Here is a 14974-nt window from a genome sequence, read left to right as displayed (position 1 = left end):
ATACTCCAGCAGAAGACATCTGTATACTGCCTTGTACTGGGACACAAGGAATTATATCCCTATATGTGTCACATAACTTGAACACAACCCCCTCCCCCCCACGTCACCTACTTGGATGCACTCAGCCTTCAGAATGAACTTCGGGATGATGGCGGGAACATTCTTCTGGTAGTAGATACTGTGGGCTACTTTTTGCAGGAGGGGCTCCACGGGTGTCACGCAGTGGAGAATGATCCCCCTGCCGAGAAAGGCATGCGAGAAGTGCAAGAATACAATACCAGGACCGACCTGTGGAGACAAAGCTCAGGATTGAGCGAGGAGGAAACGAGGGCACTACAAACAACCACTCTCTTCATTTTACATATCGAAATTAATCAAATGCACCGTCTCATGCAAACTAACTGGAAAGCGATCAAAACCCACCGCCTATTGGGCGATGCAGGCAAGCTAAAATGTGGGGAAGGAGCCGTTTTGACGATAATGTCATAAAGCTCTACTCACAAGCTCTCACCTGGTGCATTAAAATCACGGGCGACCGTATAAATAATAGATAATTCACTAACACAGATTTGATATTACCCAAAAAATAAAGACAACGACCAGAATGGCCTAAACTAGTGGTCTGCAACCTGCGCCCCCCACCAGACCAGAGGGTTCTAAGAAAGCAATGAGTGACTGAGTGACAACACACAGGCCCAAGATTTGTGGGGGTCTAGGAAAACAGCTTGGAGGAGATTCAGCCCGCCGTACAGTCATCTCTACTCCTCCCTGAAGTTGGCAGGCTGCCTGTGACACGCTGTATGCTGCTGCACAGTGCAGGCCACCACATCTCCTGTGCGTTGCACCAGCATCTGTGGCTCTCCAGCATGTTGTTTACAATTTTCATTGATATATATATATATATATATATATATGTGTCGGATAGAGGCGATTTCACACCTCTCTATATAATGCCTGGGGCACGTACAATTATTGCAGTTAAAATGAGGGACGACAACCGCCCGAGAACGCAGCGCAGAGCTGCCTCAGACAAGACTATCCGCATCTGCAGGACATCGCCTCTCAGAATCAAACCTTTTGTGCAGAAAACTTTTGTTCTAGTGCCCGGTTTCCTTCCTACATGAGCCCGTCCTCCTCCTGACACCTTATTCATCTTATGGGTAGTTGGACCCAGAAAGTAGTTAAAGAGGCTCTGTCACCAGATTCTGGAATCCATATCTCCTATTGCATGTGATCGGCGCTGCAATGTAGTGAACAGCAATGTTTTTTAGTTATGAGCTATTTTATATTTATGCAAATGAGCTTTGAAATGGACAACTGGGCGTGTTTTTATTCGTTATGTCCAACTGGGCGTGTTTATGTGTATGACGTTGACCAATCAGTGACCAGTCAGCGTCATACACTCCTCAACATCTGCACGCTCCTCTCCTGAAATATTCTGTGCTGCTGTGAACTCTGCTCTTACCATTACGTAGCTCTCAGTCTGTTACCTCTCCTCCACTCCTGTCCTCAACACCTTCACATGATTGGCAAGTCACCACCCCGCACAAGATCCTACTGCACGGCTGACAGCCGTCAGCTGTATATCGAACAGCACGGTTGTGTTGGAAGCGCGCCCTGCTGTGTCTCACTTAGCAGCTGGGTGTGTTCCCCTCATCTAGCTGCTACGTTCTATCCTGACCGCCGGTGAATTCTCTGTGCGGTCTTCGCAGTGCTGCTACCCCTGGGGAACAGCATTTAAAAAAAACAGGATCCTGACCTGTCCACAGAGTTTAAGGCAGCACAGAATATTTCAGGAGCCACGTTCTGCTCCCGTAGGTAAACGGGGTAGCAGCACTGCGAAGACCGCACAGAGAATTCACCGGCGGTCAGGATAGAACGTAGCAGCTAGATGAGGGGAACACACCCAGCTGCTAAGTGAGACACAGCAGGGCGCCCTTCCAACACAACCGTGCTGTTCGATATACAGCTGACGGCTGTCAGCCGTGCAGTAGGATCTTGTGCGGGGTGGTGACTTGCCAATCATGTCAAGGTGTTATTGAGGACAGGAGTGGAGGAGAGGTAACAGACGGAGAGCTACGTAATGGTAAGAGCAGAGTTCACAGCAGCACAGAATATTTCAGGAGAGGAACGTGCACATGTTGAGGAGTGTATGATGCTGACTGGTCACGGATTGGTCAGCGTCATACACATAAACACACCCAGTTAAAAACACAATACACGCCCAGTTGTCCATTTCAAAGCTCATTTGCATAAATATAAAATAGCTCATAACTTGGCCAAAAATGAAAGTTTAAAAAAAACAAAAAACTTTACTGTTATCTACATTGCAGCGCTGATCACATGCAATAGGAGATAGGGGTTAGAGAATCTGGTGACAGAGCCTCTTTAAACCGCAGCTCTTATATCCCTTATTAGGTTTCACCAACATGGAAAAGGACATAGTTGACAGCAAACAATAGCAATCAGTGTCAGTCAGCTGCTGCCAAGCCAAATTAGATCAAGGGATACATCAAAAAGGGGCATAGACGAGAACCCAGTCCTCTGGATATTTAGTGGGATGAAAAAAAAAAATACAGCTAGGGTGAACTAATAATTATGTTTGCACTGACTATTGATATCTAGAGATCCATTTATAGCCAAAACTGGAACTATAAGGCTGGGTTCACACGAGCATGTTCGGTCCGTAATGGACGGACGTATTTCGGCCGGAAGTCCCAGACCGAACTCAGTGCAGGGAGCCGGGCTCCTAGCATCATAGTGATGTACAACGCTAGGAGTCCCTGCCTCTCCGTGGAACTACTGTCCCGTACTGAAAACATGATTACAGTATGGGACAGTTGTCCTGCAGAGAGGCAGGGACTCCTAGCGTCGTACATAAGTATGATGCTAGGAGCCCGGCTCCCTGCAGTGTGTTCGGTCCGCTACTTGCGGCCGAAATACGTCCGTCAATTACGGACGTAATTAGTATGTGCGCACATACCCTATCACAGAAATTTACTGTAAGAGCAGTGAGACTATGGAACGGTCAGGAAGATGACTCCTGTTTCATGGAGGTTTTTTGCCTTCCTCTGGATCAAAAACCCCATAAAAGCAATAACCCTGTATAACAAGCCCAAAATTAGAAAAAAAAACACAAAAAACGTCATGACAAGATCTGCACCATTTCTGCTCCATCAGATGTGGTCTCTCACCAAGTAGTTTAGCCCGGCCGTGCCGAGAAGACGATCAATGCTTCCTAACGGCAGTGAAACGCTCACCAAAAGATGGTTAAAACTCTATGGCCCTATGCACACCACCTCATTTTTCATCCAGAATTACCCATTCATTTCTATGGGCTACAGACACCTTTCCCTATTTTCACGGATGGGTGTCTGTGCCGTAGAAACGATCTGCAAAATCTAGAACACGTCCTATTCTTGTCCAGAATTACGGCACAGACTCCCCCTAGAAGTCGATGGAAGCTTCTGTAATTCCGGACGTGCACCCGTAGCCGTCCGTAACTACGGTTTGCAGATGTTGCACATCTTCAGTGTTTTTCTTCTTGCGGATCTGTATATACGGATGTAATACAGACAGTATTTGTGGGTACCGTTCCGTATATACGGGTAAGTTGCGGATGACTACGGATCCGTATTTAGGGATAGATGAAAATACGGTCGTGTTCATGAGGCCTAAATCAGGTGAGACGATTTTTAGACTTGATGGATATTGGAGATGAACGGCTTACCTGGCGGGCAACAACATCCACATCAAGCAGGGAGAAATGCTTCCCGAAAACCAGAGAGGCATGCTGCACAAACATCTGAGAGCAGTGCTGGTTGGGGGCTGGTTCTGGCTCCCACCGGACCTGAAATGGGGAAAGCATATGCCAGCTATAAGCGGAGTTACTACCAGTTTGGACACCCACCAGGGCAAGGTTTTGGCTGAATGGCTGCCCTTTTCCAACACAATGTTTATTATTTATTTCATACCCTCCTAGAAAATCTTAGAGCAAACAGCCGCTGCTTTCATATACACTAACCTAGCAAGCAGTGTCATTATATTCACCCAAACACCACCCCCCCCCCCTCCTCCTCCTCCGTGTGTATCGCAGCTATACAAGCTAGTTGTGATGCAGCCACAGTATAGATAATAATCACCAGCCATGTCAGCGATCCTACGACAACACTGACCTGACAGTACCGGGGACAGGAGGTGTTTGCATGGGGACACACAGGGAAGGCCCCATCATTCTAACAGTTCTCAAATCACAGAAGCCGTGTCATAACCCCCTGGAATCTCATCTTCGAATATCCCACAATATAGCATGAGAAATCTAAATTTTAGCAACTAGTTGTAGTAGTAAATCTGCCTCAACGCCTCGGGCTGGGATTTCATAAACCGGTCTTAAGCTTTCCGCTCCGATGGAGTAAGATGCAGCCGTCTCTTAATAAGCCGCTTGTAGACTCCTCTAGGTGTGCGCCGCAAAACGTGGAGTAACAACGCAACTGCGACTCCACCAATCAGACATTTTAAAATAAACGAGATTAGTAGAAAGGTCTGAAGTCTGAGGTAGGAGCCGGGCCGCTGCCCCCTCCGGATTCTGTGAGGCGAGGACTTTTTTATTATTAGAAGTTAACGACCGATCATGGAGGGAAGGGGGGGGGGGGTAGCCTGGCATGGGGCCCACCTGTACCCTGGAACACCCCTGGTCAGAGTGAAACCCAAGCGGACGTAGATTTCTTCTATAATTTATGTCAGCGTAGATGATACATTTGTTGGGCCGTCGCTGCCCCTTTAAGCTCTGCCTACGTAAGAAAAGTTCTATAAACGGCCCAAAAGCCGCATTATTCCCTGTGAGTTGAGACTTTTCTACGCCGGAGCTGGCGAAGACTAAATTTCCCCCATTGTCGTCTCACAAACTGCCAGGAATCTCTTACCTTCCACGTGTGCTTGAAAAAATCCCAAATCCTTGACTTAATGTATCGCAGGTCAACACCGCTCAATAAGCCGGGCTCATGAAGGACAGCGAGGTGAGCGATGTCCGCCGCGTTCTCCGGGATCTCCTGCAGTCACAATACACAGGAATAAAACCTCAGAGCTGGAAGAAAACACCCCTCCCCCCCACCCCCCCCCAGATATCGGCGCAATTACCATATTTACAACTGCATAAAAGGAGGACAAACTCCAGCTCAGGAGCCGCTTCCTAATATCAGATTCTGGCGGGGCGTCGGAGCCCCCAATGGAGAGGCCATAAATGTCCGTTATGGGAATACCCCAAGTAATAGGCCATAGATGTCGGATAGATCTGGGTCCCACCGATCTCTAGAATAGGAGCCCCTTACCCCCCTCCGCCCTACATTGGCTGAGTAACAAGGTGGCCGGGCTTCCCAGAAAGTCAAGCGCGTTTTGTTACCATATTTTGCATTCACTTCTCGGTAAACCGGTAGCAAAACGCGCTCAGGTGTTTCCGGAAAAGCCGGTCAACTCGTAAGTCAATGACCAGAGCCCAGCGACAGAAGGTAGGACGGGGGTCGAGGAGCCACATTCAAGAGATGTGTGCGGGTCACAGAGGGGAGACCCTCACCCATCGGACATTTGTGGCACAACCTGTGGATAGAAACTTGATGGATGAGACCCCTTCCAGTCTCGCTCGGAGGAGCTTTTAGAAGTCTCAGCCCCTGTGCAAAACCAGTATAAGATTCAGCCGTGTCAAGCAGCTATTACTGGAGATCATGGGGTCAGTCTCTGCTCAGCCGGGAATGGCTGATAACAGGGAGGAATAGATTGCTGGTTCAACACCTGCGGTCCAACCCCTCCACTTGTGCAGTTAAATACAAACAAAAACAAACATTGTTAAAAGTGGAAGTTTAAGGTTTCCGCATTCACTGAGTTAAATCGACATTCCAGAAGTGGCGCGGCCGCATTCTATACGAGTCAGCGAGGAGAGAAGAGAAGCTGCACGTGCCGGAGAGGACGATTTTCACCATAACGGCCGACGATCGTTTGCAAAATTAATGTGAACGATCGGTCGCGATGTCAAACTTCTGCCTGCCGAAAAGGTGATCGGTGAGGTTTGAAAAACTCTGCATGAAGAAGGTCAAAACTGCAAGTGTAAGGCGAGATCGCCCCAATTCAGACAACCGTTTACCGCTTCGCGCTGGACCCAGGAACTCAGTTTTTTTTTAAAAAAAACAGACTCCATGATCGGCCAATTTACCGGTAGGATCATTCTTACAAACGATCCCATGAACGATTGATCGGCTGCAATCTGACTGATCTAAGTCCTGTGTGTATGGCCGGCTTTAGCGAACAGCAGCCCCTCCATGCATAAGTTTATAGTAGATGGGGGGGGGGTGGGGGGGGTGTTACTATATACCTCACAAGTATTGCCCCTCCCCCGTTCTCACCTCTATATGAGCGTTCACAAAATGCTCGGTGCGGCCCCTGTATATCCACTCCTTAGTGGTGATCTCTTTCTGTTCGGGGATGTTCCACGTGGGCGCGATACGGTCGCAGTGATACCAGATGAACACCATACCATTCATGTCGCAGCACGGCCAGGTGTTCACTTTAGCGAATTCTGGGACTGCAAATGGAAGAGGAGATTTTGTCAGTCACTTCCCATCATATTAGTAATAGTCAGGGGCGAACGACACTTAAAGGAGAACCCCCCTCCAATAACCCCCCCCCCCACAGAGGATAATCAGTGTTCCGGTCCCTACAGAATATGGGTTGATCTCCCGGCTTGTAGCGATACGTTTGTGTATTCTGCAGGATGGATCACATCAGGTTGCCTAGCAACCGCCTCACTTCCTGTCTGGGTGACCACCATGTGTGTACATGTACTGGAGGGATCGCATGAGGTTCTGCAGCTGCCGGTGGGTGGATAGACATCAGGAGAGTTTCCTACCTTTTTCAGCATAGGGTATCCTCGTACATTTGCCATCCTCGCCACGGAACTGCCAACCATGGAAGGGACATTCAATGCAGTTGCCGACCACTGTACCTCCCACGGCAAGATTTGCACCAAGGTGAGGGCAGTAGGCATCCACAGCGTACACTTTGCCATCGAGGGTCCGGTACACCGCCAGCTGTTCACCTGCACGACAAGAAAAGGGACATGAAATCAACCACAGCATCTGATTGGCTGAGAGAGTTTGTTGGGGCTCATGAGGCGGTTTGGTGGGTGCACGTCCATTCACAGAACCAGGACTGCTCGTATAAACCCAAACATGGCACCTTTCTAATGACGGGTGCCCTTTAAGGCACAAAGTTTATAAAAAAAAAACAAAAAAAACGGAGAAGTCTCGCTGCCAGCGCCGCGCGGGGGCAATTTGGGCTTTTTTTTAATTTTTTTCAATTCTTCCGTTAAAGCAGCCAAGAAATCTACAAAGTGAATTCCCAGAAACCATCAGCTCATTGTGATTACTGATCCTGGCGCCAGAGCCGAGCAGTTACATAAGAGACGTGATCAGATCTGGCGCGCGCGCACCCTCCGTGTTCACTACAAGTCCCGACATCTAAACATTTATTTCCTTATCTGCCCGATCAGAGATGAAATTTGATAGTCGACTTTTTAGATATTCTAAAGTAGGTCAGAGAATCTGGAGGAAAGGCGCGAAGGAAAAAGTCCTACATCCCTGTAATAGATCTACACATTGGTTTTTTTTCCTGTTACTGTCTGGAAACAGTCAACAAGAAGGCTAGCTGTTTTTGACAGATCTGGTTTAACCACCTTGACCTGTTCGTTAACAAGCCAACATCCAGATATTTGCATCAGCAGGACTCCATTCAGTGATTATAACAGGACCGCTGGAAACTGCTTGCTGATGGTTTCCTGGAACAAGGACAGATTACAAAAGGTGCTGAATCTTATTTTTGGATGACTACAGAGCCAACATTCGTTGTTTTGGCCTTATTCAGACAGGAGTGTTGTACCCATGTTTAACTCTTTGTATTAAAACTGTGACCCCCCCCACCCCCCACCCCCACCACCAGTATTACTGAGCCTTCTGGTGCTCCAAGTTCAGATCAGTAGATCTGTTGGGGTCCGGATGTCACAAGCAGAATCCCACCCACCTAAGAACTGGGCACAGCGGCAAGGACCACATGCCCTCATTCAGAGGGTCCCAACACTTTTAGAAACACTTCGGTTGTGAAATAAATCAGTGGCTACACGTGCGGTTTATATTACGACGTTCTGAGGGAGATGAGCAGCTGCCAGACAGCCCTGGCACCACTTATCAGACAGACAATTTGTTATTTTGTTGCAATTTTCACAAAATCGCAGCTAAAAACACAGGATTGACCCAGATGTGCGAACAGCCTAATAGTCCAACAGCCCTCAACACGAGGCGTCGGGGGCAGTTGTGTAACGGGTACAGCGGGCAGGACTTCTGTCTATGGCACAGATCAGGAGCAGACAATCAGTTCATCTTCATGCCAGCCGCCTCACGTGGCAACTTCAGCGCAGTTACAATCTCCATAGCATTTTAATAAAATGGTTGATACAGACGACTCCTCGCCCAGTGTGAGAAGGGCTGGCAGCAATCTATGTGACTACAACCCTCAGCTGATCCTAGATGGGGGGATAATGGGTGTTCTTAGCTGCACTGGACTACTGTCCGTTTAAAAGGGGTATTCCCAAAGTATCACCTAACCACAGGACGCCCACCTAATGGTGGGGTAACTAATACCTTCAGCTGTGGTCTATGAGCCCGTCCTGGGACTGAGGAGGAGCGCCGATCACAGCCGAAGGTGCTGACCGCATCTGCGCATTAATTCAATATCTGCACTTTCAAAAAAACATTTAATAGGTCTCTTTACGGGTAGGAAAAGCGCCACCATTGTCTATGGGCTGTTCCTGGTATTGCAGCTCAGTCCTATTCAAGCAAACACTGGACAGTCCTTGGACAAGTCTAACCCTCATCTGCCAGTCTCCGGTACCTGGTGAATAGCAGGAGAGACAGATGGTCCATGCAGTTCCCACATCTGTCACTAGCACCCAATGCTGGAATGTAGGGGGCGCCATCTGCAAACAGGTCACGCTGCCTCAGTCTTCTTAGCCAATCAGAAGCAACGCGGGGCTCACATGATGCATAGATTTGCCCAAAGCAAGAATGGCTTCACATAAGCCCTCCCCTAAGAGGATCACTGTGTCATGCTCAGCCCCTCTGGTCCTGTATCGGCTTTGCCCAGAGTTTTCCTTTGAGAAGCGCACACTCGCTCACCTCAATGACGGCATCTCTAAGGCTATGTTCACACGCAAACTCAAAAACATCTGAAAATACGGAGCGGTTTTCAATGGAAGCCGTTTTTTTGAACAACTCGCGATTTGAGGCGTTTTTTTACAGCCGTTTTCTATGAAAAACAGCTCCAAAAGCATCCCAAGAAGCGACATGCAATTCTTAATCGCGTCCGTTTATCAAAACGGCCGCGTAAAAAAACGACCCGTCAGAACAGAACACCGTTTTCCCATTGAAATCAATAGGCAGATGTTTGGAGGCACTCTGCTTTAGATTTTTCGGCAGTTTATGGCCCGAATAACGGTCGAAAATTGGCCGTGTGAACATACCCTTAAACTCCTGCCTCTATTCCCAAGACTGAAAGGCAAATAACCCACCGGTGCCCCTTAGATGCCATCTCATTCTCAGCCCAGATAGAACCTCCTACTATAATAGTCCCATGTCCGGCAATCCCCTGCATGTGGAGCCATCGGCAGGTGACATTACTGCAGACGTCAGGTGGAGATGTGTCACCGCCCAATGCTGAAGTTCACAGAACTTTAGCATGCGGGCAGAGCCTGGTACAGAGCACAGCGCCAGCCGTTGTATAATGACACATGGAGGATCCCAGTAAAGAGCGGTCAGAACAGGTCATTTAAAAGGGGTTTTCCAGGATTAGAAACACCATGATGCTTTTGTCCGAAAACAGCGCCACACCTCTCCACAGGTTGTGTGCAGTATTACAGCTCAGATCCATTCATTTGTGGATGAGGTGCAATGCAAGTCCTGTTTTCTTATCATGGGAAACCAGTTTTTCCCATGATGCATTTTCAAAGTGCACCAACCAATGGCAGGGAGGAGCACTCCGTATAAACAGGTGCCAGCTTCTTGGGTGTAAGTCTTTACATATTCACGGTCTCAGGCTGCCGACTGAATCAGCGATCTCCAATCTGTGATCCCGCTGAGAGTTGTAGTTCTACAAGCTAGAGTCAGAGGTAGATCCTGAGCACTGACTCTTCGGGTGGAGTTGTGCTTTAGAAAGCTTTTTCTGCCTTATATAAAGCTTAAAGGGGGTGACTAGTTTGAGAAATGCTCTTGCTAGACTGATCTCCAGACAAGCTGATCACAGCGATCGACTAATCTGTGGGGAACCTGGCAGCAAGTGTTACATTCCTCTGCAGCGCCACCACAGGAGAAATGAAGTATTACAGTTCCAATTAAAATCAATGTGTTCTGTGTAATGCAGGAAAAGATGGGTCCTCCAGAGCAAGAGACGCTCTTTATGACCTCTCTCCACTCTGGCTAATAGAGGAGGGTCCTGAGCAGAGAGAACCCCCCCCCCCCCCCCCCTCTAGCAACTCATAATTCCTTAATAGGGTATAGGAAATGGATTTTCTAAACCAAAACACCCCAATTAATAAGTAAAGGTCCTGCAACTTTCTAATAACCTGTGTGTATCAATTACTCCTTTTCAAGGTCTCTGCTTGCAGTCAGTGAACAGAAAGATTGGTTTATAGCCAGCGGCTTACAACCCATCCAGATCATATCCGATAGTGTCAGAGCTCTCCTGTAACCATCCTTGCACCTGTCAGACAGACAGGATTTCTGGATATAAACAAGAACTTTTCCCATTTTCAAGCTCTGCTTGCAGTCAGTGAATGGGAGATTGATACACAAAGTCGATTGATTAGGTGTTAGGAGTTCTGCATAGGAGACAGGACGGTCCCTTTACTCTCCTCAGCCCTCCGTACAGGGACACGTCCCGGTCAGGCACCTCCAAGAGTCCTTCCAAAGAATGACCTGGTTTCTCTAGATTAGTCTCCAGTCCGAAGAACAGAAAACACTAAAAAAGACAAAGGCCTCGCTCTGCTGCCAGAACTGCATCGACCCCACATTCCCGACGAGGGAAACCGGTTCTACAAGAATAACCGAGCCCAGGACTATAGCGGAAAATCATGGTGAGCATGGACCAGGCTGCAGGTAAAAGGGGAGACAGGATCTGTCCTGGACCCGGCTCCACATTACATAATAGCCCCCAGACCCGGTCCAATCCCAGCCAGGCATTGCAAGCCGATTGTAGAATTCCATCTAATGATCCCTATAATCCATGCACGAAGGTTGTGACCACTCCGCCTTATTGTGTAGGGGACCCCCGACCCACGGACACCATGAAGCCCCCGAGACCCAGCACATCAGCTGCAGGACTGGAATATACAATAGCAAACGATCCCTCAGAAGGAAGGGGGGGGGGACATACTATATTTTACCATACAGAATATGCTCCAAGTAACGCAAATTAAAGGAACACTCCAGGTCAGACATAACCAGTCTTATAGACACCGCTCCCCTGCACCCGTGGGGTCCGCATTCACAGCCAGAGTCTCAGTAACGGAACCTTCATTTCTACCATCCTGGAGTTCCCCTTGAAATGTATTTTTACCAGACTGAGCTCTGCTAAGCAAACACACCGGATCCTCATCGACTGCTCCCCGTGTCACCGACCTCTGACTATTCTCCCATATCACAACAAGCAGTAATGAGTCCACCGTGACCGGCATTAGAGATGTAGCAGAGCTGAATTTGTCGTAGAGCAGAATGACAACACCCCAGAACTCCAGTGGAAAAACAGGTATAACATTGTTCTAGATGATAAACTCCACTCTGCTACACTGGCCAGTTGTACCGTTACCTCTACATATCTATAGCCCAATAACGACAACCGCTCCCCGGAGTTTATTCTGTATCCAGTCATCCAAGTAACGGCTTAAAGTACCTGTGCAACCAGAACGACCAGTCCAAGCTCTACCCCCTACCACCACCCAAACCATCTCCCTAGAATTCTTTGCCAGTTCTACAACTGAATTTACATAAGACATGACCTCATATCAACCCATATAGTGCTCCGCTGAGCTGCACCATGCTCCCCTACAACCCGGCTACGCTGAGCTGCACCATGCTCCCCTACAACCCGGCTACGCTGAGCTGCACCATGCTCCCCTAAAACCCAGCGCGCTCCACTCAGCTGCACCATGCTCCCCTACAACCCGGCTCCGCTGAGCTGCACCATGCTCCCCTACCACCCGGCTCCGCTGAGCTGCACCATGCTCCCCTACCACCCGGCTCCGCTGACCTGCACCATGCTCCCTTACCACCCGGCTCCGCTGAGCTGCACCATGCTCCCCTACCACCCGGCTCCGCTGAGCTGCACCGTGTTCCCCTACAACCCGGCTCCGCTGAGATGCACCGTGCTCCCCTACAACCCGGCTCCGCTGAGCTGCACCGTGCTCCCCTACAACCCGGCTACGCTGAGCTGCACCATGCTCCCCTAAAACCCAGCACGCTCCACTCACCTGCACCATGCTCCCCTACAACCCGGCTCCGCTCAGCTGCACCATGCTCCCCTACAACCCGGCTCCGCTCAGCTGCACAATGCTCCCCTACCACCCGGCTCCGCTGAGCTGCACCATGCTCCCTTACCACCCGGCTCCGCTGAGCTGCACCATGCTCCCCTACCACCCGGCTCCGCTGAGCTGCACCATGCTCCCCTACAAACCGGCTCCGCTGAGCTGCACCATGCTCCCCTACCACCCGGCTCCGCCGAGCTGCACCATGCTCCCCTACCACCCGGCTCCGCCGAGCTGCACCATGCTCCCCTACCACCCGGCTCCGCCGAGCTGCACCATGCTCCCCTACCACCCGGCTCCGCCGAGCTGCACCATGCTCCCCTACCACCCGGCTCCGCCGAGCTGCACCATGCTCCCCTACCACCCGGCTCCGCCGAGCTGCACCATGCTCCCCTACCACCCGGCTCCGCCGAGCTGCACCATGCTCCCCTACAACCCGGCTCCGCCGAGCTGCACCATGCTCCCCTACCACCCGGCTCCGCCGAGCTGCACCATGCTCCCCTACAACCCGGCTCCGCCGAGCTGCACCATGCTCCCCTACAACCCGGCTCCGCCGAGCTGCACCATGCTCCCCTACAACCCGGCTCCGCCGAGCTGCACCATGCTCCCCCCTACAACCCGGCTCCGCCGAGCTGCACCATGCTCCCCTACAACCCGGCGCGCTCCACTCAGCTGCACCATGCTCCCCTACAACCTGGCTCCGCTGAGCTGCACCATGCTCCCCTACCACCCGGCTCCGCTGAGCTGCACCATGCTCCCCTACCACCCGGCTCCGATGAGCTGCACCATGCTCCCCTACCACCCGGCTCCGATGAGCTGCACCATGCTCCCCTACAAACCGGCTCCGCTGAGCTGCACCATGCTCCCCTACAAACCGGCTCCGCTGAGCTGCACCATGCTCCCCTCCAACCCGGCTCCGCTCAGCTGCACCATGCTCCCCTACAACCCGGCTCCGCTCAGCTGCACCATGCTCCCCTACAACCCGGCTCCGCTCAGCTGCACCATGCTCCCCTACAACCCGGCTCCGCTCAGCTGCACCATGCTCCCCTCCAACCCGGCTCCGCTCAGCTGCACCATGCTCCCCTCCAACCCGGCTCCGCTCAGCTGCACCATGCTCCCCTACAACCCGGCTCCGCTCAGCTGCACCATGCTCCCCTACAACCCGGCTCCGCTCAGCTGCACCATGCTCCCCTACAACCCGGCTCCGCTCAGCTGCACCATGCTCCCCTCCAACCCGGCTCCGCTCAGCTGCACCATGCTCCCCTCCAACCCGGCTCCGCTCAGCTGCACCATGCTCCCCTCCAACCCGGCTCCGCTCAGCTGCACCACGCTCCCCGCCAACCCGGCATGCTCCGCTCAGCACTTGAAGTTTGCACCTGTGGCCCTTACTCTTTACATCGGAACAATGAGGCTTCTCATAACAGCAGACAGAACCCCTCCACCACAAAACCACCCACCTTGGCAGCATGCTGGTACTTGTAGTCTCCTGGAACCAGTCCGAGATTATAAAAAGGAAAAACCAGAGACGGAAGACCCATACCCGCTCACACAGCAGAGGACTTGCTACAATGTATCCATTCCAGAAACTTCTCTGTACTAATCGGACAGGACTCTAGACTGATACATTGTAACAAACGATCAGCACAGGAGAGAGCGGTCTGCTGATGACTTCACCTCACAGGATCGTCTACACGACTGTAACAAACCCTCAGCTGTGAGAAATAATTAGACACGTATGGATTTTAAGGTCTCCGGATACAAGCGAGACTATTACCATTCACTGACAGCAAGCAATACCGTACCGCAGACTGAGAGGTTTCGCACGGCTCCGGGCTCCAGCAGGTGAGAGTCCAGCACTTGGTACCAGCCATTGGGATAGACCGGGGGCAGGTCTCCCTTCTGCCGCCTCCTCCGGACCAGGTTAGCGGTCTGCGCTCGGCTCCTGCCCGGCTCCGGGATATAACCCACGTCGTCCGGGCTGCGCAGTAACTCCAGCGGGCGGCTCAGCAGCCTCCAGCCCCAGTGCCCGAGCGGCAGCAGGACGAGCAGTAACAGCCCGACAAATAGAGGACTCCGGGCGGGGGCGGCGGAGGACGCGGAACGGGGCAGGTCAGGCAGCAGGTGGACGCTGAGCAGTAAACTCCCGGCACTGGCCAGCAGCACGGCCCCGAGCACACACAGCACGGACAACGACAGCAGCGACCGCGGCACCGACTCCATCATACCTGCTGCCACCTGTATGACAGCCCCGCCCCCTGCTCCACCCTCTTATACCTGCCGTCTCCCCGCAACCGGCGCGGCGGCGCCGCCTCCATAGCAACCGTAGCCACCCAGAGCCGCTACCTGGTCAGATGACCGCAC

General features: G+C 51.4%; 1 protein-coding gene across 1 annotated transcript in view; it reads right to left on the bottom strand.

The window, feature by feature from the left end:
• Positions 1–14966, bottom strand: part of LOC142658952 (cholesterol 7-desaturase nvd-like) — a 15178-nt gene extending 212 nt beyond the window's left edge. The window contains exons 1-6 of the mRNA XM_075834556.1: positions 14416–14966; positions 6896–7084; positions 6393–6571; positions 4923–5048; positions 3731–3850; positions 112–288 (exon numbers count right to left, since the gene is read on the bottom strand). Of these exons, the coding sequence (XP_075690671.1) occupies positions 112–288; positions 3731–3850; positions 4923–5048; positions 6393–6571; positions 6896–7084; positions 14416–14836 (1212 nt within the window). The 5' untranslated portion in view covers positions 14837–14966. The remainder of the gene's footprint in view (positions 1–111; positions 289–3730; positions 3851–4922; positions 5049–6392; positions 6572–6895; positions 7085–14415) is intronic.
• Positions 14967–14974: the final 8 nt, after the last annotated feature.

Source organism: Rhinoderma darwinii, chromosome 8 (genome assembly GCF_050947455.1).
Source record: "Rhinoderma darwinii isolate aRhiDar2 chromosome 8, aRhiDar2.hap1, whole genome shotgun sequence".
Classification (NCBI taxonomy): Eukaryota; Metazoa; Chordata; class Amphibia; order Anura; family Rhinodermatidae; genus Rhinoderma; species Rhinoderma darwinii.
The sequence above is the reverse complement of the archived record's forward strand: the minus strand, read 5'-3'. Positions and strand labels throughout refer to the sequence as shown.